The sequence below is a fragment of the Geotrypetes seraphini genome, chromosome 7, assembly GCF_902459505.1.
Source record: "Geotrypetes seraphini chromosome 7, aGeoSer1.1, whole genome shotgun sequence".
Lineage (NCBI taxonomy): Eukaryota > Metazoa > Chordata > Amphibia > Gymnophiona > Dermophiidae > Geotrypetes > Geotrypetes seraphini.
The window spans coordinates 191,268,695-191,293,381 of record NC_047090.1 but is presented as its reverse complement, the minus strand read 5'-3'; the positions used below and the strand labels follow the sequence as shown (position 1 = coordinate 191,293,381).

At 43.6% G+C, this 24,687-nt stretch overlaps 1 protein-coding gene across 3 annotated transcripts in view; it reads right to left on the bottom strand.

Moving 5' to 3' along the window:
• Window positions 1-24,687, bottom strand: part of ANGEL1 (angel homolog 1) — a 65,278-nt gene that overhangs the window by 39,277 nt on the left and 1,314 nt on the right. For all 3 annotated transcript variants that reach the window (XM_033951197.1, XM_033951199.1, XM_033951198.1), the window contains exons 2-5: window positions 21,495-22,073; window positions 19,575-19,816; window positions 19,260-19,329; window positions 4,955-5,394 (exon numbers count right to left, since the gene is read on the bottom strand). In XM_033951197.1, the coding sequence (XP_033807088.1) occupies window positions 4,955-5,394; window positions 19,260-19,329; window positions 19,575-19,816; window positions 21,495-22,073 (1,331 nt within the window). The remainder of the gene's footprint in view (window positions 1-4,954; window positions 5,395-19,259; window positions 19,330-19,574; window positions 19,817-21,494; window positions 22,074-24,687) is intronic.

Sequence of the window (24,687 nt, the reverse complement as noted above, 5' to 3'; positions counted from 1 at the left end):
ACAGACTTTCTCCTTAAATTATATTCTGAAACACAAAAACACAAATTCAACATTCTTATGAATAATTTTCATAATGTTTATCCAAAAAACTTAGTCCCATAAAAATGATGCCATTGCCTTACTCTTCAGGATTGTTTGAGGAAACAAGTAAAATGTCTTTACCGCCTAATACTTAAGCAGGTGAACACTCAGAATTCTGCAGCAAACCTGAATCAGCCAGTCAAGCAGTGGTGACATGTTACGTTCCACCATTCAATGGAATCCTTAAATCTCCCTGGTTGAATAATTTTTTCAATAGGGTTCATGGTTAAATGAGACTCTGTAGTTGACGTCCTTCAAAAGGTAGCAAAGAGACCCAATTTATCACTCTGAGGAGTGAGCTGCAGCCACTGTAACATGTGACCACCGTTTGACTGGCTGATTTATATAGAAGCAGGGGCACCATTTTACCTGTTTCCTCAAACAAACCTGAAGAGTATGGCAATGGAATCATTTTTATGGGACCAAGATTTTTCTCTATATTCTGAAAATTATTCATAAGAATGCTGAATTTGTGTTTATTTGAAGAATGCATCATCATGATGCAGAGCCAATGCTTGAAACATGGTCATATTGGTGTTACAGACGATTGCAAAGCTAAGTGTTATAATGCTTCAAAGACTAGAAGCAGAAAGAGTTTTGCAGGATTGATCATTATATCTACAGATGGCGGTTTCTTTTCTTTTTTTGTAATATCATGTTTATTAAGACAGAAGGCAGCCACAGCAGGGTGGCATAACTAATCAACACAACAACAAAAGAAACAGCATGAGATACAGAAAGATTTAACTCTAGTGCGGGAACAAGCAAATAAATAAGTAAACAGCAGAAAAGCTGGGTACAGATGGCAGTTTCAATGTGATGAACATCCAGCTGAATCTCCCAGCCTTGGATATGATGGTCCCATAAATGGCAAAAAAAACCCACCCCATATCAGAATCAAAGCTGGAGTGGGCTTCAACAGCAACTGCAGTAGTTGTGAAGTAGGAATGGTGCCAGTATCCCTAGGGCCAAAAGAAAATCCTCCAAAGAATGGAAAAAGGATCCAAATAAAGAAGCAACTGAGCAGTTAGATGCAAAGGACTGATAAAGGCGCATCAGAAGCAGAAAACCTGGGAGGGAATCCATGGGACCATCAAGCCCAGTATTCTGTTTCTAGCAGTGGCCAAATCAGGTCACAACTACCTGGCAAGGTCCCAAAGAATAATATAGATTTTATACTTCTTATCTTAGGAATAAGTAGTGCATTTCCCCACATCTATCTTAATAACGGCTTATGGATTTTTATTGGAGGAAATGATCCAAACTTTTTAAAACCCTGTTAAGCTAACAGCTATCACGATATTCTCTGGCAACAAATTCTAGAGTTTAATTATACAGTCCTAGTATTTTTGGGAAAAGAATAAATAAGCAACTCGCATCTACCCATTCCACTCCACTCAGTAATATCTCCCCTGAGCTGTCTCTTATCCAGACTGAAGAGTCCTAGCCTCTTTAGCCTTTCCTCATTGGGAAATTGTCCCATCCCTTTTATAATTTTTGTCCTTCTCTGTACCTTTTCTAAATGTCGCCATATCTTAGAACTGCACACAGTATGTTCCACCATAGAGCGATAAAAGGGCATTATAACATTTTCATCTTTGTTTGCCATTCCTTTCCTGATAGAATGTTGGGAATTATTTTCCAAATAGGCCCAACCAGTCTGTCCAGCCACAGCATCCACTATCTCCTCTCCCTAAGAGATCCCACAAGCTGTGCAATTTTGTTCTTTATAATTGTCTCTACCATTTTGTCCGACAATAACATCACTCACCGGCCTATAATTTTCCGGATTACCTCTGAAACCCTTTTTGAAAACTGGTGTTTAATGTCTGTGGTTTTGCAAACCAGGAATAAATGGCGTGTGTGTTGAGGGTGATTGTTCTCTTTATAACAAGGGTTTCAGGAGTCACAAGAGTCAGGACTCTCAAATTCCCGAGTCGCTCTTTTATGAGATTAGGGTGAGGGGAGAGAGAGGGTTGATGGGCTTGGAAACATTAAGAATTCTGTATACATATTTGGAGATTTATGTTGGTGGAATAATTGAGAGAAGTGGGGAGTGTTAAAAGTAGATGATTTTTGCTCAATAGGGTGCTTTGTTCAAAGTTATTTTGACCGTCATAAATAAAAATGTTTAAATATGACTAGTTTTCCTCCTTTGCTACACACAGCCTTCCATTAGCTCCTCTTTCCAAGACCCTTTCTACTGTACTTTTAGAATGCTAATTGTTTCCCCCTCCCATTTTCTTTGGAAAATCAGATAGGTTTCTTTTTCCTCTTACTGGAGACCTGTAGCCTTTTGTGTGTGTGTTTTTTTTTTTATATCTATATTTTGTTGTTTAATATATTCCAATACCTTTTTCCTTTTTATAGGGTGATTAAGGCCATTTACATTCAAAGAAAAAATTTTAAAACCCATTTTACAAATAAAATATAAAATACATATATAATCCACTCAAACATAAAATATACATTTTTTCTTTTTCCTTAAACCAATATACGAGTCTCCCCCCTCCCCTCTTTCCCCATCCCCCCCCTATTCCCATCCTCCACCCTCCCCTCCCCTAACACAAATGCAAACTTCGAAACGCACATATCACTGAGCAAAAAATAAACTCCCCACAGGCAATAACATACTCATTTTTCTTTCTCTAATCTTTCAAACAACCAACACTAAATTCTCCTGCAGTCAATCCATTCTTCAATACCCTAAATACACATATTTACTATAATTCTTTATTATATACTTCCCCCCTCATTCAAATTTCCAAACATTCTTCCATCCTATACCTCTAATATATTTATAAAAGGATATACCCAATATTTCGGAAACCATTTCTTACAATATATACCCCCCCAAGATTAATATTATTATTTTATTTTGTCTAACCTAAGTTTCTCACAACTTCAATGGAACATACATCACTCCATCCTATAATATTCTTTTTTTTTTTTTTTAACCTTACATCAAAAGAAGGATCAAACATTTCAACCAAGCAGACCTCATATTTTTTAAAACTCTCATTAATTTTCATTGCATCTTCAATCTATTTCAGTCTATTCTCCATTCTGCACAACTGTAACACTTGTACATCTTCATCCTGCTGTTTCAGTCTCTTATTCCATCTTCTTGCAGATTGCTATTTCATCTTTCTCCAATAAAGTATTTTTGCAACATCATCCTTATATCTCAGTCAATTTCAGATGCAAATTGTAAATCTAAATAATGCTCAAGTCATTTCCATCAGTCTATCTTCACATCTTCTTCTCTTTACATCAGTAGTCTTTTGTATTTTTCATCTTATTATATTCTAAGTTCCCACATTTCTCCAATGCATCATTTATGTATCCTCATATTATTATCTCAGTCACGCTCAAATGCAAATTATAAATTCACATTAAGAAACCATCCAAATCTTATAATTGTTCCTCATATTTTCTTCACTTCCTATATGCTCCATCCCTCTTCTTACCTTGTCAAAATCTTCTTTTCTTATTGTCTCTTTAAAATTTTTCATTTCTATTCTTTAATTCTTGTTTGAAATGTTGATCCCCCTTAAATCTAATTGCAACAATTTTCTAGAAAATATTTTTCTCCTTTTCTATTTTTTTTTTCCCACTTTTTCCTTCTTTATAAAATATCTTTCAATTTTCACTCAAAAATATAAACCAAAAATAATCTAAGTATATTATTTATTACATTTTCTAAATACTTTCATGAAACCATAGGCAAATTATATTGATCTAGAAATTCCTGTAATTTGCCTGCTTCTTCAAAATTATAAGTTTTATTCTCATAAGTTACCCTCATAATAGCAGGGTATATCAATCCATATCTTGCTCCCATTGCTCTCAGTTTAGGTCTTAAATCGAAAAGCTGTTTTCTTTTGTAGGCTGTAGCTTTTGCAAAGTCAGGTACTATAAAGATCTTAGAATCCTGGCATTTAAGATCCTTGTTTGTTTTAGCCAGCTTTATAATCTCTACCACCTGCTGATGTCTTAGCAGCTTAAAGATTAGTGGACGGGGACCCTTCTGACTATTTGATCTTTTCATCGGTATCCGATGTGCTCTTTCTATCTCCAAAGGAAAAGAACTTTTAAATGGCAAGATCTTTGGGATAAAATGAGTCACAAATTGAATAGGATCATTCTGCTCAATCCCCTCAGGTATCCCAATCAGACGCAAATTATTCCTTCTTTCACGATTTGATAAGTCTTCAAAATCCTTTTTCAACGCCTCTATTTCTCTGTGATCTTTTTTACACACCAGCATCTCTGCCTCAGATTTCTCAGCATGCTTTTCTAACTGCTCAATTTTGAAGTCAACTGCCTGCATTCTATTTGTCAGACTCTCTATTTCCTCCTTCACAACTTTTATATTTTTAGCGTTATCACTTACTATTTCTTTAATTTTCTGAAGTTCATTCATCAAATCACTGTTATCAATTTCTTCCTGAGGCAACGGGACCGCTGTCGGGGATACCAAATCCATTTTTGTTCTTTTTTTACTTCCTGCTCCTGAATTCACCGGATTACTTTTACTAGTTTTACCCGAAGCCATTTCTTACTTCAATTCTCTCTTTTCCTTCACTTTTCTTTAATTTTAACTGCCAAAATCTTAATAAAATTTGCCTGTCACAACAGAGCTAATCCTCTACCCAGCCATCTTCGTGCGCTGCAAAGTCCTAGAATTGTGTGTGTGTTTTAAGAGAGCAAGCATGCACGTATGTACAGCTGGGCAAGTGTGAGCTTCCTTTCCACGTGCTAGCAGAAAGAGGCCTCTTGCACAGCAGATTCGAGCTATTGAACAGTGCCTTAAGTGATGTGTGATGCCAGGACAAGTTACAGTATATAAAATAAAATGTAGAATCCTCACCTTCCAGGCCGACATTCCAAGGTAACACAGTGTCCCATTCCGGATGAAGTTATACAGGGGTGAATTCGGCACAGAGTTCAGATCGCCACACAGAATGATGGGATAGCAATTTCCTTCGGCTGTCCTCGCCACCTTATCGATCTCTGCCAGGAGAAGTGCCAACTGAGCAAGTTTAATATCTCCACGGCGGGGATTGTAGAGCAAGTGGGTGTTTGCCACACAGAGAGGCGTGATTGTCGGTGCGCTTCCTGATGCAGTGGAAGGCACAAAAGGCTGTAGCAGCAGCACTAGGCCCACATTGTCCCGGTTTAGGATGTCTATGCCTGGTCTAAAGAATTCCACTGGGTTGGCACACAGTAAGCTGAAGCGATCATGTTTGTAGCAGATGGCACAGCCATCTGTTTTCCTTCCTGTTCTACGCTTGTAAAAACAGGTGAATCCTAGAAAGGAAAAGAGAAAGAATGAGGCACTAATTCCAAGCAGGTTTCAGAGCACAGGCACAGATCTCAGGGACATGTTCTTATTGATCTGGGGACAGTTCCGTTCGACATAATACATCTTTCTGATGCTGCAGCAACAAAAAGGCACCTTCACCCCACTGAGGGTACACTAAATCCATAGGCCTACAAGCTGTTGCCAAAGGGAAACATTCAAGGCTTACACGTGCTCTTAAGCAGATTCAAATATACTAGCTAAAACATGCAGTATCTTCTTAATGAAAAATCAGGGCATATTCTGCTTTCCCAGGACTCCCACCTCTGTCACTACCTTCCTCTTTGGGTGGTTAAAAAGGAATCGTGCAGCTTACAGCATGTGTAGATTTAGCTACACTGGAAGAAGGGCTAATTTCAAATAGTGGACAACTACAGAAAAAGGAAACCATTTGAAAAGAGATCAGTCAACATTACAAACCACGAACTCTGTGTATCCACCCCCAGGTGCAACCCAGGAAGGACAGATATGCTTCACCTCCGAGCTGGAAGGAGTGACATGAGGGGTAAGGGGGGACCCAGTAGTGTTGAGAACCAACTGAGACTAGCAAGTCATTTCCCACAGAGCACTCAACAGTAATCACTGTCACTACCAAGAGCTGAAAGAGTGGAAAGCACTTCTCCCTTTTGTGAAGATTATTTTGAGCTACCCGCCACAAATGCTAGAAGCTACACTGCTTGTTTGGCAATTGCAACTCAAATTGAGACAAGCGCATGTCTGCATCTATGAGACAAACATGGTTTTTCTTATTACACAGAGTATTTTGGAGTTTGTCTGCATAGAGTAGATAGTTCCAAGTCTAATAGATGCTGGCATTGTCATCTGGAAGTTGGGATGTTAGATCATTTGCTATACTATTGTCCTTTGATACTAAAATTCTGGAGATCAATTTGGGATTAGGTTAATAATTTATTAGAAAATCCAGTGGCACTATCGTAAGATACCATTTTATTTGGAGCGTCTATGAGGGCAAAAAGTCAAATTTCAGCAAAAAATAACATACTTTTGTTTATAATGACGGGAGTTGCCATGCAGCTTATTTTAAAGAATTGGAAAAATTGGGATAGATTAAATTATTCATTCTGGTGGGAATCCCTATGTTATATCTTTTTTTTTTTCCAATTCTTTATTCATTTTTTTTCATCTTCCATCAAGTGTACAATTTATTACATCAATTAATTCACACACATCACTTGAAATTCTTTCTATTATCATCTGAAGTACATAAATTATCCCCCTCCCCCACCCACCCTATGTTATATCTTTAAAATGGAAAAGTTTATGGCCATTCAGAAGGGTTATTATAAAAAATTTATGGAAGTTTGGGAACCATTAACTAAAAAATATTGTAAGGATTGATTTATTTGTATAAATTGGGGATAACCTGCACATCTGGGGAGGGGGATATGTTTTGGCATTTGTTAAGAAATATAGAAGGGTTGATTACAAGTATTTTATGAGATGTTTGTAAATTGAAAGTGGGTGGGAGAAAATAAGTCTTGTTTATATTCTTTTAAGTATATTGTGCTGTAATGATATTAATTTATGTAAATGTATCATCTTTTGTGCACAATTGAAGTTTTAAAAATGAATAAAGAATATTAAAAAAATAAAATGAAAAAAAAAAAGAGACAAGCGCATACACACTGAGATTAAAGTCAGTTTACATAAGCATTAGAGAGGCAGCTTATGTTCATTATCCCCCAAAGAAGACCCGTTTGGGGTTGAAACGCCCAAAAAGGAAAGGCATCGGGAGTTGGTAAACATCAACGTTGATAATGGCAGCACCCACCAAATTCAAGATAAGTGTTGCCTTTCAACCAGAATTATAATTTGTTGATCATACGATTTATAATATTTTAAAGAAAAGATATTTATGGGTATCATTAATTTAAAAATAAATTGAAGGATTATAAATAAAGATCTAATAGGAAGGTGGTGGACATAAATGATTACAAAAACATACAAGACAGGAACTTGAAATGATATATACAGTACATCATAAGAGGTTCTTAAGACTGAGCCCAGCCCTAGATTAATTGCTCAGAGAGGGAATATCAATAGACACACACATATATAAAAAAGTGAATGTTAGGAATTGATGAAAACACTTCATTTGTTATCTGACATTAGACCATCTACTTTATTATTGTCCCTTCATTAAGTCATTTTGGGATTCAATTTGGACTCAAGTAAATTCTTTATTGGAAAACCATGTTGCGCTCTCATATGATACTGTTTTATTTGGAATGGCTATGAGAAAAAAGAGTCAAATTTGTTTTGATAGCTTCATCCCTAAATTGTCTATTTTTTCATCATACTACCAAGAGCTCAAACAGGTGAACAAGAAATATGACAACAGCAGCACTACAGATGGAGAAATTAGGTTCTTACCTGCTAATTTACTTTCTTTTAGCTTCTCCAGACCAGTAGAGGTTAACTTTACGATTGGGTATATATCTAATCATGACCAGCAGGTGGAGACTGAAAACAAAACTTTGGGACAGTATATCCTAGCCCCTCCTCTCTATTTCCCTCAGTCTGCCGAATAGCCAAGCAGAACCAAGAACTGGAAAACAACAGAGAGAAAAAACAATACTCCGAAAGGAGTAACAAATAACATACCCAAAAATGCTGTTGGAAAATGCAGAGGAGAAATTCCCGAAGGAAGAAGGTCCCCACAGCTCGCCAGCTAAGCCAGCCGAGCCACAGCCGCTGTTCTTCAATTCTCCCCGGCCCTAGAAAAATACTAGAACCCGCAGCAAAAACCAAAAACTGCCCGCGCAACAGCCCCAACAACAACAACAACAGACAGGGTGGGGACCTCTACTGGTCTGGAGAAGCTAAAAGAAAGTAAATTAGCAGGTAAGAACCTAATTTCTCCTTCTTTAGCACTCTCCAGACCAGTAGAGGTTAACTTTACGATTGGGACGTACCAAAGCAGTCCCTCTCACGGGCGGGACCCCCGAAGGGCCGATACCAGAACACGCTCACCGAACACCGCGTCCCGACGCGCCTGAACATCTACCCGATAATGCCGAACAAATGAATGCAAGGAGGACCAAACCGCAGCCTTACAAATATCCACCGGAGGCACGAGCGACGACTCAGCCCAAGAAGCCGCCTGACCCCTAGTGGAATGAGCCTTGAGAAACTCCGGAACCGGCTTCTTACTCAGAAGATAAGCGGAAGCAATCATCTCCTTGATCCAACGCGCAATAGTAGCCTTAGAAGCGCCAGCCCCCCGACGAGGACCCGCCAGAAGCACAAAGAGATGATCGGAGCTCCGAAAATCCCGGGTCCGCTGCACATAAGCATGGAGGACCCGACCGACATCCAACTTGCGCAGCTGTCGTTGCTCAGAAGAACCCTCCCGACTACCCAAGACCGGGAGGACCACCGATTGATTGACATGAAAAGGAGAAACTACCTTCGGCAGAAAGGAAGGAACAGGCCGCAAAACAACCCGCTCCTTCGAAAACTCCAGGAAGGGAGCCCTACAAGAGAAAGCCTGTAGCTCAGACACCCGTCTAGCGGAAGTAATGGCCACCAAAAAGACCGACTTCAGCGTAAGGTCCTTCAACGAACAGCCATCCAACGGCTCGAAAGGAGGGCGCACTAGAACAGAGAGAACCAGATTGAGATCCCAAGAGGGAATCGAGGGCCTTATGGGAGGCCTGATCAACTTGGCCGCCCTAAGAAAGCGAATCACATCAGGAATGGCTGACAAACGCTGACCTGTCACCAGCCCCCGAAAAGCCGACAGGGCCGCCAGATGAACCCGAAGAGAAGACCAGGCCAGGCCCCTATCCAGGCCATCCTGCAAAAACTCTAGAATGTTAGGCAGAGAAGCGCGAAAGGAGACCACTCCCCGCGCTCGGCACCATTCCTCAAAAAGACGCCAAACCCGTACATAAGCCCGAGAGGTAGAAAGCCTCCGGGACCCCAAAAGTGTAGAGATCACCTTGTCGGAATATCCCTTCTTACTCAGGCGGCCCCTTTCAAGAGCCAAGCCGTAAGACAAAAGGGAGACGGGTCGAACATGGGAATGGGACCCTGCGTCAGAAGATCGCACTCGAGAGGCAGAGGAAGAGGATCCGCCACCAGATGCCTCACCAGATCCGCATACCACGGACGACGAGGCCAATCCGGAGCCACCAAGACCACCAGCCCCGGATGGCGAACAATGCGAAGCAGTACTCTGCCTACTAATGGCCACGGAGGGAACACATACAACAGCCCCTCCGTTGGCCACGGTTGGACCAGAGCATCCAGACCCTCGGCCAGACCGTCCCTGCGACGACTGAAGAAGCGGGGTACTTTGGCGTTGCCACTTGTAGCCATCAGATCCATCAGGGGCTGCCCCCAAGCACGCACTAGCAACTGAAACGCCTCGGCGCCGAGACACCACTCTTCCGGATCCAAGAAGTGACGACTGAGGAAGTCCGCCTGAACGTTTTCTACCCTGGCAATGTGAGAGGCCGAGAGGTCCAGAAGATGCGACTCCGCCCAAACCATGAGCCGAGCCGCCTCCTGCGCCACCAGAGTGCTCTTGGTGCCCCCCTGACGATTGACATAAGCCACCGCCGTGGCATTGTCCGACAGGACTCTGACCGACTTGCCCAACAAAAGGGAGTGGAAAGCCAACAGCGCTAGCCGGACCGCCCTGGTCTCCAACACGTTGATCGACCAGGAGGCCTCCTCCGTGGACCAGGTTCCCTGAGCTGAGTGACCCAGACACTGGGCCCCCCAACCCAGGAGACTCGCATCCGTAAGGAGCACCGTCCACTGCGGAAGATCCAGACCCACCCCCTGAACTAGGTGAGGGGTCCGGAGCCACCAACGCAGACTGCAGCGCGCCAAGCCTCGCAGGGGAACCGGAACATCCATCCCGTGCCTCTGGGGAGACCACCTCCGGAGCAGAGCATACTGGAGAGGACGCATGTGGGCCCGCGCCCACCTCACCACGTCCAGGGACGCCGCCATCGACCCCAGGACCTGGAGGAAATCTCGCGCCCGAGGACACCGGGACGCCAAAAGCAGGCGAATCTGAGACTGCAATTTGCTCACCCGGGCCTCTGGGAGGAAGACCTTCCCCAAGGAGGTGTCGAACAGCACCCCGAGGTACTCCAGACGCTGAGCCGGAACCAACCGACTCTTGGAAAGGTTGACCACCCAGCCCAGCGACCGGAGAAACTCCACCACCCGAGCCGTAACCCGGGAGCTTTCCTGCAACGACTTGGCCCGAATTAACCAGTCGTCCAGGTAGGGGTGTACCAGGATGCCCTCCGACCGCAAGGCTGCCGCGACGACCACCATCACCTTGGTGAACGTCCGGGGAGCCGTGGCCAGCCCAAAGGGAAGCGCACAGAACTGATAGTGCCGACCCAAGCTCGCAAAGCGCAGGAAACGCTGATGAGAGGTCCGAATAGGAACATGCAAGTAGGCCTCCGTCAGATCGAGAGAAGTGAGAAACTCCCCCGGCTGAACCGCCAGAATGACCGACCGCAGCGTTTCCATACGGAAAGAGGGAACCTTGAGAGCCCTGTTGACCCCTTTCAAATCGAGGATGGGCCGAAAAGTCCCCTCCTTCTTGGGCACCACAAAGTAAATGGAGTACCTGCCCGTGCCCCACTCCGGGGGGGGCACTGGAACTACTGCCCTGAGATCTAGCAAGCGCTGAAGGGTCTGGCGAAACGCCAGCGTCTTCCCAGGAGTCTGACACGGAGAAGCGAGGAAAAAATCCGGCAGAGAGCGGGCGAACTCCAGGGCATAACCGTCCCGCACCACCTCCAGGACCCACTGATCGGACGTGATCTCGGCCCATTTGGGAAAAAAGTCGCGCAGCCGGGCCCCCACCGGAACCAAGGGGGGCGCCGGCAAGGCGTCATTGTGCAGGACGGGAAGCGGGGGAACCGGCGGAGGGATTCCCTGCCCCCCGACGGGCCCCCCGAAAGGGCTGCATGCGCTGGAAGAACCTACCCCGGGAAAACCCCGGAGACTGGAAAGAAGCAGCCCCACGCCCAGGGCGATACTTGCGAAATTCCCGCAAACGCCCCCGGGCCGCACCACCCCGAGACACCGGGCGGGCACGGTCCTCCGGCAAACGGGGAACTTTCGAGTCCGACAGAGTCTGAATCAACTTATCCAAGTCCTCTCCAAATAAAAACGACCCCCGAAAGGGAAATTTAGTAAGCTTAGCTTTGGACGCAGCATCCGCCGCCCAAGCGCGCAGCCACAACACACGCCTTGCGGCCAACGCCAAAAGCCATGGACTTAGCCGAGATCCGCACCAAGTCATACAGAGCATCCGAGAGGAATGAGGCAGCCATCTCGATCTTCGCTACCTCCTGATCCACCAGAGACCAGTCGTCAGACTCTCGATCCAAGACCCGCTCCGCCCACCGAAACACGGCGCGAGCGACCAGTCCCCCACAAATAGCCGCCTGGACCCCAAAGGCAGAGACTTGGAAATTTTGCTTAAGGATGGTCTCCAATTTGCGCTCCTCAGAGTCCCGCAAGGCAGAACCGCCCTCAACAGGCACGGTATGCCGCTTGGAAATAGCCGAGACCACCGCATCCACGACTGGCGAAGCTAACGTAGCCCGATCCCCTTCAGGAATGGGATACAGGCGAGCCATGCTGCGCGCCAGCCGAAACGGCGTCTCCGGCGTTTTCCACTGCTCAAGAATAATATCCCGAATATCCTGATGCATAGGAAAAGAGCGGGAAACGGAACGGATCCCTCGTAACAGAGGGTCCCCCACACGCGGAGTGTCCGGCGGCGCGTCCTCAAAACGCAAAGTCGAAGAAACCTGTTGAATAAGGTCAGGCAGCTCATCTCTCTGAAAAAGGCGCACCACGGACGCCTCGTCACTGGAGAACGGGAAACCCGACAACCCGCCGCCAGCTTCCGTCCCCTCCAGAGGGTCCTGGAATTCCTCAGAAGGGTCCAGGTCCTCCTCCAGACCGACACGTTCCTCCGACCACAAATCCTCGTCCCACGACACCCGCGGACGCTTGGACAAGAGAGGCGGCGGAGGGGACGTCACGTCAGACGAGAGAGGCAAAGCCGCAGGGAGCGCGGAGGAAACCCCACCCCCCGAGACCCCCTGGGCGCAACCGGGACCCCCAGCCGCCTGAAAATAGGCTTTGCATAATGAAAAGAAAAAATCAGGGGAAAAACCCCCCGAGGGTCCCAAGGGACTCCCTGCCACAGCAGGGGACCCAGCAGAAACCTGCCCCTGCTTAGCCAAAACAGGGGGAAGGTCACCTGAGGTGGAAGACAAAATGGAGGGGCCAGACAGAGAAGATGGCGTCTTTCCCGCCAAAACAGCTCCCTCCATAGCCTGCAGCGGCTGAGAGACCTGAAAAGTCTCAGCCGCTAAAACAGGCAAGCCGGCATCAGCTGTCAAAATATCAGCTGAGAGGGAATCCTCTAAAACCCGACCGTCGGCGGCTCGGGGAATCCCTCCGTGGGCGGACGGAGAAGACCGGGCTTCTCCACCGTTCCCTGCCGACTCGCGAGGCACCATCGGCGGGGAGCTCTGGGCGCCTGCAGCCGCTGCCGACGGAGCTCCTCCACCGCACCGGCCTGAACACCGCTTGCACAGGCCGGCCGCGAGTGCCTCGCGTCTGGAGCACAATGAGCACTTTTTCCCTTTAGAAGTGCTCATTGCTCCATACGCGACCTAGCTGTAAAAAAGTGCCGGTTAGTTGAAAAAATACAGTAAAATACAGTTTTCTTAAAGGGATACAACCCTCCAGACCAGCACTACCTCAGGATTTTTTTTTTTTTTTTTTTTTTACAGAACAGACTCCACAGGCTCTCGAAGCAATATGCCTTGCTTGATTTAGGGGGCAAGGCTTACTGCTGAGGCTCCTGTAAAAAAATATGGGGAGGTGGAGGAAGTGGGGGGAGGGACCCCGCTCGTGACCCGCCGGGTTTGACACCCCCGAGGTCGGACGAACCCCCAAACAGAGTCCGTCCAAGCTCCGTCCGGCTAAAAACAGGGACAATAAACCTCTAAACAAATTCCAACAGCCCTACCAAGGGAGATGGGTACAGATCACTCAACACCTGCTGGAGACTGAAAGAAGACTGAGGGAAATAGAGAGGAGGGGCTAGGATATACTGTCCCAAAGTTTTGTTTTCAGTCTCCACCTGCTGGTCATGATTAGATATATACCCAATCGTAAAGTTAACCTCTACTGGTCTGGAGAGTGCTAAAGAATCCAAGTTTCCCCTCCCTTCCTATCTAGCGTTCTTTTTCAGCCTTTGTCTCCACCACCTTCATGGAAGATCATTTATCTGGGAAGACATTTTGATGTGAATCTCCAAGTGCACAGACTGGGGTGCAATAGTGACCTCTTCTTTTAAAGCCTGGGATTCAGTGTGGATGGTCTTTAGCTGCCATCATGTTAATCTAGTTCTAAAGAAAGCATTCCACTAAAAATGCTTTGCTTCATGTCCATTTATATCCCCAAGTCCTTCAGGAATTTGTCCAAACCTTTCTTAAACCCAGCCATATTAACTGCATTTACCACTTGCTCCAGAGCTGAATTATATTTTGCGTGAAAAAATATTCTTCCTCGCCATTCCTGAGGCATCAAACACCATGTCCCTGTGCCAGCCTCTGAATCCCACCCCACCCCACCTCAACCCAGAGACAACAGACTCTATATTGTGCCCATTCACAAAGCCCATCGATCCTAGAGCACACTTCCCAGAGTTTAACTATTCACTGAGTGAAAAAATATTTCCTCCTATTGGTTTTAAAAGTATTTCCCTGTAACTTCGAGTGTATTCTAGTCTTTGTAATTTTTAACGGAGTGAAAAATCGATCCACTTGTACCCGTTCTACTCCACTCATGAACGGCTTCATCGACTTATCGATCAGAGCTCCCAAGTCTCTTTCCTGGGAGGTCTCTCAAGTACCGCCCTGGACATCCGGTATTCGTACATGAGATTTTTGTTACCGACATGGATAAGTGTAAAATGATGCAGGAAAGAGACTTGGGAGTTCTGATCGATAAGTCGATGAAGCCGTCCACGCAATGTGCGGCGGTGGCAAAAGGGCAAACAGAATGCTAGGAATGATAAAGAAGGGGATCACAAACAGATTGGAGAAGGTTATCATGCTGCTGTACTGGGCCATTGTGCGCCCTCACCTGGAGTACTGTGTCCAGCACTGGTCACTGTACATGAAGGACACGGTACTACTCGAAAGGGTCCAGAGAAGAGCGACTAAGATGGTTAAGGGGCTGGAGGAGTTGCTGTACAGTGAGATATTAGGGAAGCTGGGCCTCTTCTCCCTTGAAAAGAGGAGACTGAGAGGAGACATGATCAAAACATTCAAGATAATGAAGGGAATAGACTTAGTAGATAAAGACAGGTTGTTCACCCTCTCCAAGGTAGGGAGAACGAGAGGGCACTCTCTAAAATTGAAAGGGGATAGATTCCGTATGAACGTAAGGAAGTTCTTCTTCACCCAAAGAGTGGTAGAAAACTGGAACGCTCTTCCGGAGTCTGTCATAGGGGAAAACACCCTCCAGGGATTCAAGACAAAGTTAGACAAGTTCCTGCTGAACCGGAACATATGCAGGTAGGGCTAGTCTCAGTTATGACGCTGGTCTTTGACCAGAGGGCCGCCGCATGAGTGGACTGCTGGGCACAATGGACCACTGGTCTGACACAGCAACGGCAATTCTTATGTTCTTGAAGACTTCAATCATATCTCCCTTCAGCTGTCTCTTTTCCAAGCAGAAAAGCCTTAACCTCTTTAGTATTTCCTCATACAAGAGGAGTTCCATCCCCTTTACCATCTTGGACGCTCTTCTTTGAACCTTTTCTAGTGTCGCTATATATCTTTCTTGAGGTAAGGAGACCAGAATTGAATGCAATACTCAAGGCGAGGTCGCACCAATGAGCAATACAGAGGCATTATAACATTCTTACTCTTGTTAACCATCCCTTTTTTAATAATTCCTAGCATCTTGTTTGCTTTTTTGGCCGCTGCTACACATTGGATGGAAGATTTCATCAAATTGTCTACAATGACACCCAGATCTTCTTCTTGGGTGCTAACCCCCAAGGTAGACCCTAGCATCCGTTAACTGTAATTTGGGATATTCTCCCCAATGTGCACCACTTTGCATTTGTCCACATTAAATTTCATCTGCCACTTGAATGCCTAGGCTTCCAATTTCCTAAGGTCTGCCTGCAGTTTTTCACAATCTGCATGCATTTTAACAACTTTGAACAATTTAGTGTCATCTGCAAATTTAATCACCTCACTCGTCATTCCAATTTCCAGATCATTTATAAATAAGTTAACTAGCACTCATCCCAATACTGATCCCTGCAACATTCCACTGTTTACTCTCCTCCATTGAGAAAAATGACCATTTAACCCTACCCTCTGTTTTCTATTTGATAACCAATTCCTAATCCACAACTAAACTTTGCCACCTATCCCATAGCACTTTAATTTTCTCAGGAGCCTCTCATGAGGAACTTTGTCAAAAGCTTTCTGAAAATCTAGATACACTACATCAACCAGCTCACCTTTATCCACATGTTTATTCAAACCTTCAAAGGAGTCCAGCAAATTGGTGAGGCAAGATCTCCCTTGGCTGAACCCATGCTGACTTTCTCTCATATTAAATCTATTTTATTTTTTATAATTGTTTCCACTATTTTGCCCGGCACTGAAGTGAGGCTTACTGGTCTGTAATTTCCCAGATCTCCTCTGGAACCCTTTCTAAAAACCGGCGTAACATTGGCCACCCTCCAATCTTCAGCTACTACAGATGATTTTAGCGACAGTTTACAGATCACTAAGAGCAGGCCTGCTTTTATCTCTCTCTTGATTTTTTAAACAAACTCTGAATAAATCATATACTTCATTTTTATTTAACATATTGACTGCATCAAATCACTTATCACTCCCATTTCCATATCATTAACAAATGCATTCAACAGCAGTAAAGCTTATACATAAAATCACTCAGAAAAATCATGTACATGTTAAATAGCAGGTGTAAATGTCAGGGCATAAATTCCCTGGGGTAATTTTGAAAATGTGTCTGTGCCCACAAAAGGAGAAATACATATAGATTGTTCTATGCATCCTTACAGTTTTAGAGGCAACACTGAGCAGACTAAAACTGGCCCTGTGGACCCTTTCTGCACCATATTCTGATATTTCTCCCATTCACTATTTCCGTGGATATCCTCCTCCTCCCTGACTGCTCAGCTCAAACTTGGGAATCATCTTTGACTTCTTTCTCTCGTCTTTTCTTTCTCCCTTCCTTTCTGAGCATATTATCAAAACCACACTCATGCTTAGCTTACTGCTCACAGGTCTTCCACCAAACCTTCTCTCTTCCCTTCAGTCTGTTCAAAATTCTGCTGCATGACTTATCTTCCACCAGCATCGCTATGTCACTTCATTGGCTCCCTATCTGTTTCCATATATAGTTCATACTCCTCTTACACACTTGCAAGTGCACTCACTCTGTGGCTCCTCAGTATCTCTCCTCACCCCTCCCTGCGAATATGTTCTTCAGGTAAGTTACTCTTGTCTGTACATGTCTCCTCCATCCCCAACTCCAGGCTCAATTCCTTCCATCTTAATGTGCCATACACTTGGAACAGACATGGCTTTCAAGTTCTAGACATGGACTATGAGCTTTAATTATGATACAGACTAGTTTAAACAATGGTACCTGCATGTTGGAAAAAGGCAATTATTAAACCAATTTTGAAGAATAAAAATTTAGATATGTTGAATCCAGCTAGTTATAGACCAGTTTCTTAATCTTTGCTTTTTAGCAAATTGACAGAGAGCATAGTTTTGGAACAACTGGCATCTTACATAGAATCAACAAATGTACTTAACCCAAAGACAGGCGGGATTTCAAACAATGCACAGTACTGAGACAGGGTTAGCAGGCTTTCTTAGTGAGGTTCACTCAATCTTGGTTGGAGGGAATTTTGCTATGGTAGTTTCATTAGCTCCGAGTTCAGATGTTGTTAAACTTTCTACAAGAGATTGGCCTAACAGGAGTAGTTTGGAATTGGTTTTCAGCATTTCTTCAAGGACGTACTATTAGAGTAGCCACTGAGGGATCAACATCCCAGGATAGATCATTAGATTGTGGGGTACCTCAAGGGTCAGCCTTATAACCAGTTCTATTTAATATATTTCTGAGCCCTTTGGCAAGACAAGTTCAGAAGCTAGGAATCAGTACATACAGATGACAGCTTATTAGGCTAATAATAATACTACTCAACAAATGATCTTTAGAACAGTTATTCACTAACTCTGAACTATGCTTATTCCACTCAATCTGTAATACCTTTTAATCATTGTAAACAGCATAGAACTTCATGGTCCTGCGGTATATAAACTGTTATTACTATCCAAGTTAGATTATGGTAATTTAGTATATGCAGGTATAGGGTCAGGACAGCTGAAGTGCTTACAAACAGTGCAAAATGCTGCAATTCGATTGTTAGGCCGTGTATATATTTGTGATCATGTGACACCTTTGTATTTAAAATTCCATTGGTTACCAATGGAATTTAGGATCAAATTTAAGATCTTGATGCTGGCACATAGAGCATTATTTCAGTTAAAAGCTTCATATCTTTTTAACTTGGTGTTATTTTATGCCCCAAGGTGTTTGTTACGATCTTTGAATGACAATAGGGTAGTTGTTCCCCATATCTCAAAGGCACATCTTGCCTCAACTAGAGATTGTGTGGTTTTTTTTATTTAGTTCCACGGCTATGTAATAATTTGCCCATAGAACTGAGAAAAGAAGAATCATATATAAATTTTAAAAGACATTTAAAAGCACATTTTTTTCCAACTGGCTTTTTCAAATTGAAGAAATGAGTTTGGTACTGCAATCTATATTTATGTAGTGATTTTTTTTTTTTTTAAGAAAATCAGTTTGTATTAATTAGTTATGGTTTATTATTGATATTTTGATTGTTATAGAACTCTATGAATTAAAAACCAAAACAAAAAACTTTTGCTTTTATTCTTTCCTTTTCTATTTTTGAATGGAGTTCTTTTCTTAATGGATATGAAATATATATTGTAAACCGCTTGGATCCTTTTTGGCTGTTATTTATTTCATTGTCCCCAATGCGGTATATCAAATTTTTAATAAACATACATCATGCTCTCGCTGAACTTATTCAAATCCAGGCTAAAGTCCACCTTCTTGAAGCCTCTTCTAACTCTTACCGCCTTATTCACTTGGTCAGTACCCATGTTTTAATCATTCCCATTATAAATGTAAACTCCTAATCCCTTTGTCCATTTTGTAAGCTCTGTTGGTATACAGTACCATGTAGGTCCAGAAGTAGAAGTAACAGAGCTCCTTTCCAAATGCCAGCACCGCAGCAGCTAAAATAAACCTCTCAGAGCCTACTGTGATACATAGCACAGCCGACTTGCAAGTTTTGAAAATGCTTATACTGTAGTTCCAATGTTTAGAAGGCAGCAGCATGACAGGATGGAGAGGGTTGGAGAGTATTATTGGGTGAGGGGGAGCCTCAGCTCCAAGGTTATTCTTATTGTGGAAGGGTGAGATAGATTTGGTAAAGTCCTCCTGGGCATTCAGTCCTGAAAACCTGCTAGCCTATGCCCTAACATCTTAAGGCAAGCACACATTTGTCTGAGATGTGCTGGAAAAGAAAAAGGCATTAACTGTTAACTGGCACTGTTTCCACCTTTCCCTTATCCTGTAGTTAATAACCCCACTTTTAGGGAGCAGATTTGCACTGTGAAATTACCCATCATTTCCAGGGTTGGCTCCAGCTGCTCCCAGTAGTGATTCTCCTGCACTTCCTGGAGACAAAGAATCTGGAAAGCCCAAAGAAAAGGTCAAAGTTAGGAAGAGGTATTAAATTTACATTATCCCTCAGGGACTGTCTATAAATGTCAAAATGTACAGCGCTGCATAAGCTTTTCAGCGCTATATAAGTGATAAGTAGTAGTAGTAGTAATTTATATTTTCTTTATTTTCTCATTAAACAAGATCCTGTTCCAGACACTTCCTACCCAATCTCTACCTACAAGGCACTTGGAATCCATTGCTTAGCACTCACATCAGGATCCCAATGCTGGAGCTCCTGCAAGATATTCTGGAAACGGTAACTCCAGCTCAAGATGTCCGGATGGCAATGCACATACAGCTCGGGGCTCTGCTCAACCAGGTCCTGGGCCAGGATGTTGTAAGACATGAGCGTGAATTCAAACTGTGCTCCACTGCCAGTGTCACGAGCCTGCATACCATCAGGGCAGCAGTGGGACTGAAGAGACAGATCCTCCCAGTCTCGCCATAAAATCTCTAGCGGTAACAGAAAAGAAAGTCAGGCCTGGTAATCTAGAAGCACCCAATGTTCTCACACTCTTCGCTTTAGTCTTGAACATTCTTTAATCAAGTGTCCTTTGCAATTGCTAATAAAAACATGAAAAAAAAAAATCAAGTGTCGCATGTAACTGTTCTACTGTCCTCTCTCTTTGTGTTCTTCTGAATTCTACTAACCGTTAAGATACCAAGAAGAAAAACCTTCTCTTTGTACTGTGTTAGGAATGCTAAATCTAAAACCAATCAACCAATCTAAAACCACCTAGTCTTCTAATGCTTTTAAAAGGCCTGTTTAAGAAAGCCAAAATACCATTCCTCAGATAAGTCACTTTTAGCATTACTCTTCTCCTCCACTGCCAATTCCAGGCTTTGTTCCTTTCATCTAGCTGCCCCTATGCCTGGAATAAATTACCCGAGTTTGTACATCAAGCCCCTTCCCTTGTTTAAAAACAGATTGAAAACCTACCTTTTTGATATAGCTTTCAATCCTTAACCTTACTCCTCTGCCCTCCAACCCAACCATCAGATTAACTGTTCCCCTTAACTGTATCCATGACATCCTGTCATGGATGCAGGGACTGTTTTCTTACTCTTTGTGACTGTGCAGTGCTGTATGCATCTGGTAGCACCATGGAAACAGTAGTAGTAGTAAACCCCGAGCAACCAGCAGAACAATTTACAGTACGAGCAAATAAGATTTCATCTGAAATTGCCCTCTTAGAATAGCTGACCAGCACAAATACTTTTCCAAAAGTTAGGGGGGGCATTGTTTCCCGAGCAGGGAAAGGAAATAATCCCCATCCCCCATCCCATCCAAGTTACTTTCCATGAAGTATAGCAGATGCAATCATCCGATATTTTCAACCAGCAAGTTTCAAAACAAGAGCACATGCACAGTTTGCTTTGAAAATTGATACAAAGCCCGCCCATGTGTTTAAAAGCACCCATGAATTTTATCTTAATGCAAAGAGTTTACCACAGGCAAATCAATCACTGGTAATAAAGACAATAGGAGTGAAGGAGTGGCTGAAGTCTAGGCACCCTGAGGTTGCAGGTTCATGCCCAGCACTGCTCTCTGTGACCCTGGGCAAGTCACTTAACACTCCATTGCCCAAGGGAGAAAGAGTTGAGTACCTGAGTGTAAACCGCCTAGGTCAGGGGGAGGTAGTTCCAGTCCTCGAGAGCCGGAGCCAAATCAGGTTTTTAGGATATCCACATTAAATATGCATGAGATAGATTTGCATCTCACGGAGGCAGTGCATGCAAATCTATCTCATACATCTTCATTGTGGATATCCTGAAAACCTGACTGACCTCTCGAGGACCAAAATTATAAGCAGTGTATAAATGCATAAATGGAAAAGAAGGTTTGCAGGTTGGGAAAACATAAGCTCTAATATGGTGGTTGTCTAACATAAGAGCCTGAACCATGTTCTTGGTCTCTCTGTTTCTTCCAGCTGCTCTTTTGCTTGCCAGAAATATATAGGGACTCCCTCATCTAAGTCCATGTTCCAGCTAAAAGAGGACCGAGCTGAAACCAGACCTCCTGCGTCTACCCTCAGGGACTAAGCAGCCCCCAAATCCTCCGTATCTAAATTGTCCAAGCATTAACATACAATGAACGGTGTTAGCATCCCCAGATACTTCAGTCACTCACCATGGTAAAGGATGGCCTCAGGCAGGGACTGCTCCAGCTCCTGAAGCTGCCAGCCTGAACTCATGGGTGCCTCTTCCAGAGTGCCTTCAGGTGCTAAACTCCATTCCAACACGGCTTTGTCCTCCTCCCAGCATTCCCTGTCCACAGCAGGAGGCACAGTTGGGCAGCTGATGACACCATAGTCAGTTTGTAATGTCACTTCTGTACTGTACAGAAACTGCCCACTACCTACTAAAGTGACTATCTCATCTTGTCCTTCAGCCACATCAGCTGGTTTCCCCTCCAGGACCATTGCAGACATTACATCCAAATGCTGGTCTTGTTTGTCCCCTGACCCTCTGACCTCTGACTTTTCTTGCCCTTCCAGTGTTAAGACTTTTCCTTGCTGCCATGTGTCTCCTGGAGCATTCTGCCTGTTGCTGTCCCTTTTTCCCAGCCATTGTTGCAACAGGGTTTTCTGCTCCTCATTAAGAGGCTGGGGAGAAACTGTTGTCCCACCTGCCATCATAGAGCTCCCATTCCCCCAAGAGGGAGGAGTCCTCTCTGGAGGGACAGTCTTCTCATGGACTGAAATAACACCTAAAAAACAAAAGATGCAAAAGTTATAAATAAATTTCCACCCAAGCATTCAGACTGTTCACGGGAAACAGGGATTCATATTTAGATTAACAGCATGACAAAGGTAGATTGAGACCAAAATGTAGGGCATGAGAATTCTATCCTGAAGTGGAACTGAATCCGCAACAAAGTCTGAAATGAAATGATGCTGTCTATCCAGATTTCAATAGACATAGTTGCTTGATTTGAAGAATCACAAGAAGAAACATTCCTAGCAGCTTATCCTACCGTGCAAAACGTTTTTAAGAATTGTTTAATAAATGTGTTAATCAAAACGGAAAATATTTTACACAAATCTAGCACAGCAATCACAAGAACATAAGACTAGCCATTCTGTGTCAGACCAATGGTCCAACTAGTCCAATATCCTCTTTCCACAGTGGCCAATTCAGATCACACATTGTACTGTAAATTTCTGGATCAGTTCCATTAGGGTCAGTCATGAGCAATTTAGTACCTACAACCAAGTGGAAATGTACACCCTCAGAACGAACACACGGCACCATGAGCCACACACACACTTGGCAGAATTCATCTTAAATGTGCACCATTTGGGGAAAATACAAGTGATAAGACAAAACACATTTCTTTTCTTTTTAATGTGTTTCAAACTAAACCATTATGCATCACAGAATAGCACAGCCATTAAACAAACCATAGAAATAAAGGAAGTAATAAAATGGTCCTGTTCAAAATCTTATATACCCTTAGTTCTTAATATTTTGCATCAGTGATGGCTTGCTGTCTTTTCTGATCATTGTGGATCTCTTCACAAAGGGAGGTAGGGGAGGGTCATTGGTGTGGGCAGACTTGATGGGCCTTGGCCCTTATCTGCCGTCACTTTCTATGTTTCTATGAGGCCTTTTATTTTCTCATATGGTAAAGCTGCCCACTCTTCTTGGCAGAAAGCCTCCAGATCCTTGTCTAGCACGAACTGCATGTTTGAGTTCTCTCCAAAATGCCTCAATGATGTTGAGGTCAGGAGACTGTGATGGCCACTCCAGAACCTTCATTTTTATCTGCTGCAGCCACTAAAGAGTCCACTTGGTCTTCTGTTTTGGATCATTGTCATGTTAGAAAGTTCAAGTGCACCCCATGTGCAGCTTCCTGGCTGATGAATGCAAGTTCCCCATGCTACATTCATCCTGCCATCAATTCTGACTAAATTCCCTGCGTCGTTGTAGCTCTCCCCCCCCAAAAAAAAAAAAAAAAAAAACTGTAGCAGAGATCCACTTCCATGAGTCACAGTAGGGATGGTGTGTTTCTCTTCATAGGTTGTGACCATAAAGTTCACTTTTGATCTCATCACTCCAAATTATTTTGTTCTGAAATTTTGAGGCTTTTCTAGGTGCTGCTGGCACACGTAAGGAGCTGTTTTGTGGCGTTGGTACAGCAATATAGTAAAACAAACTGGCTACAATAGAAGAAAAGGAGTGATTGAGAAGTGACCCAATTAGGCTTGAAAAACTGCTCAGAAATATGAAACTCTGAAGGGAAGGCTGTTAAACCTCCCTTGGAGAAGAGTTCACCTTCCAGGCACTGCAAACGTAACAAGTTTATGGGCACACTCAAACACTGCAAAGATGTTTGAAAAAACAAAGTTTCAAAGTCTTTCTGTTTTATGCAAGAAATGTCTTCATTTGGTAAAAGTTAAAACTGCCACCACTGAGTTACTTAGCTCTGTTTATTGTCTTTGGGGGTCCCAACGTGGCCCCGTTTCGAATCCTGCTTCAGGAGACCCGATGTAGATGAAAATCAGAGAGTAAGAAATGTGGACATGTGTGAATCTACAGTTCTTCATTAGCTAAATACTTTTACTGACAGTGATGTTCAGTTGTATCACGGCTCTGGCAATTTGAGTTTGTTACGTCAGTCTGTGTATGGCCGTTTGGAGGAGGATGGGCAGGGGAGGGCTTCAATGGCTGGGAGGTTGTAGATGGGCTGGAGTAAGTCTTAACAGAGATTTCGGCAGGTGGAACCCAAGCACAGTACAGAGTAAAGCTTTGGATTCTCGCCCAGAAATAGCTAAGAAGAAAAAAAATGAAAAAATTTAAAAATTTAAATTGAATCAGGTTGGGCAGACTGGATGGACCATTTGGGTCTTTATCTGCCGTCATCTACTATGTTACTAAAGGACGCAGACAATTCTGTGATGATAAATGGGAATATTGGTCAGGTGAAGCTAAATTAAAGAAAGATGTTTGCAGGAACACTCATATTTCCACAAATGGCTATTTTCAAAAAAGTAAATTTCTGCCTCCCCCTACCACCACCCTTTTAATTTTTACAAACCGTGTTGAGCTCTATATTTATAGAGAAGAAGCGGTATATAAGTTTAAGGTTAGTTCACATCTTTCAAATTCTGCCACATTTCTTTCACATTTGTAGCTTTATAATCTGTAAGAAGATTGGTATCCACCTAGGAATAAACGACCTGGCCAACAACTTGTAGCGCAGAAAGCTTTTTGGGAGCTGGAGGAAGGGTTAAAACTTTTTGTTAAAGACTGTAGCCTTTTCAGAAGTACTGCCTACTTATGGAAAGAGAGAGGAAAGATTAGCAAACACTGAGAACTTC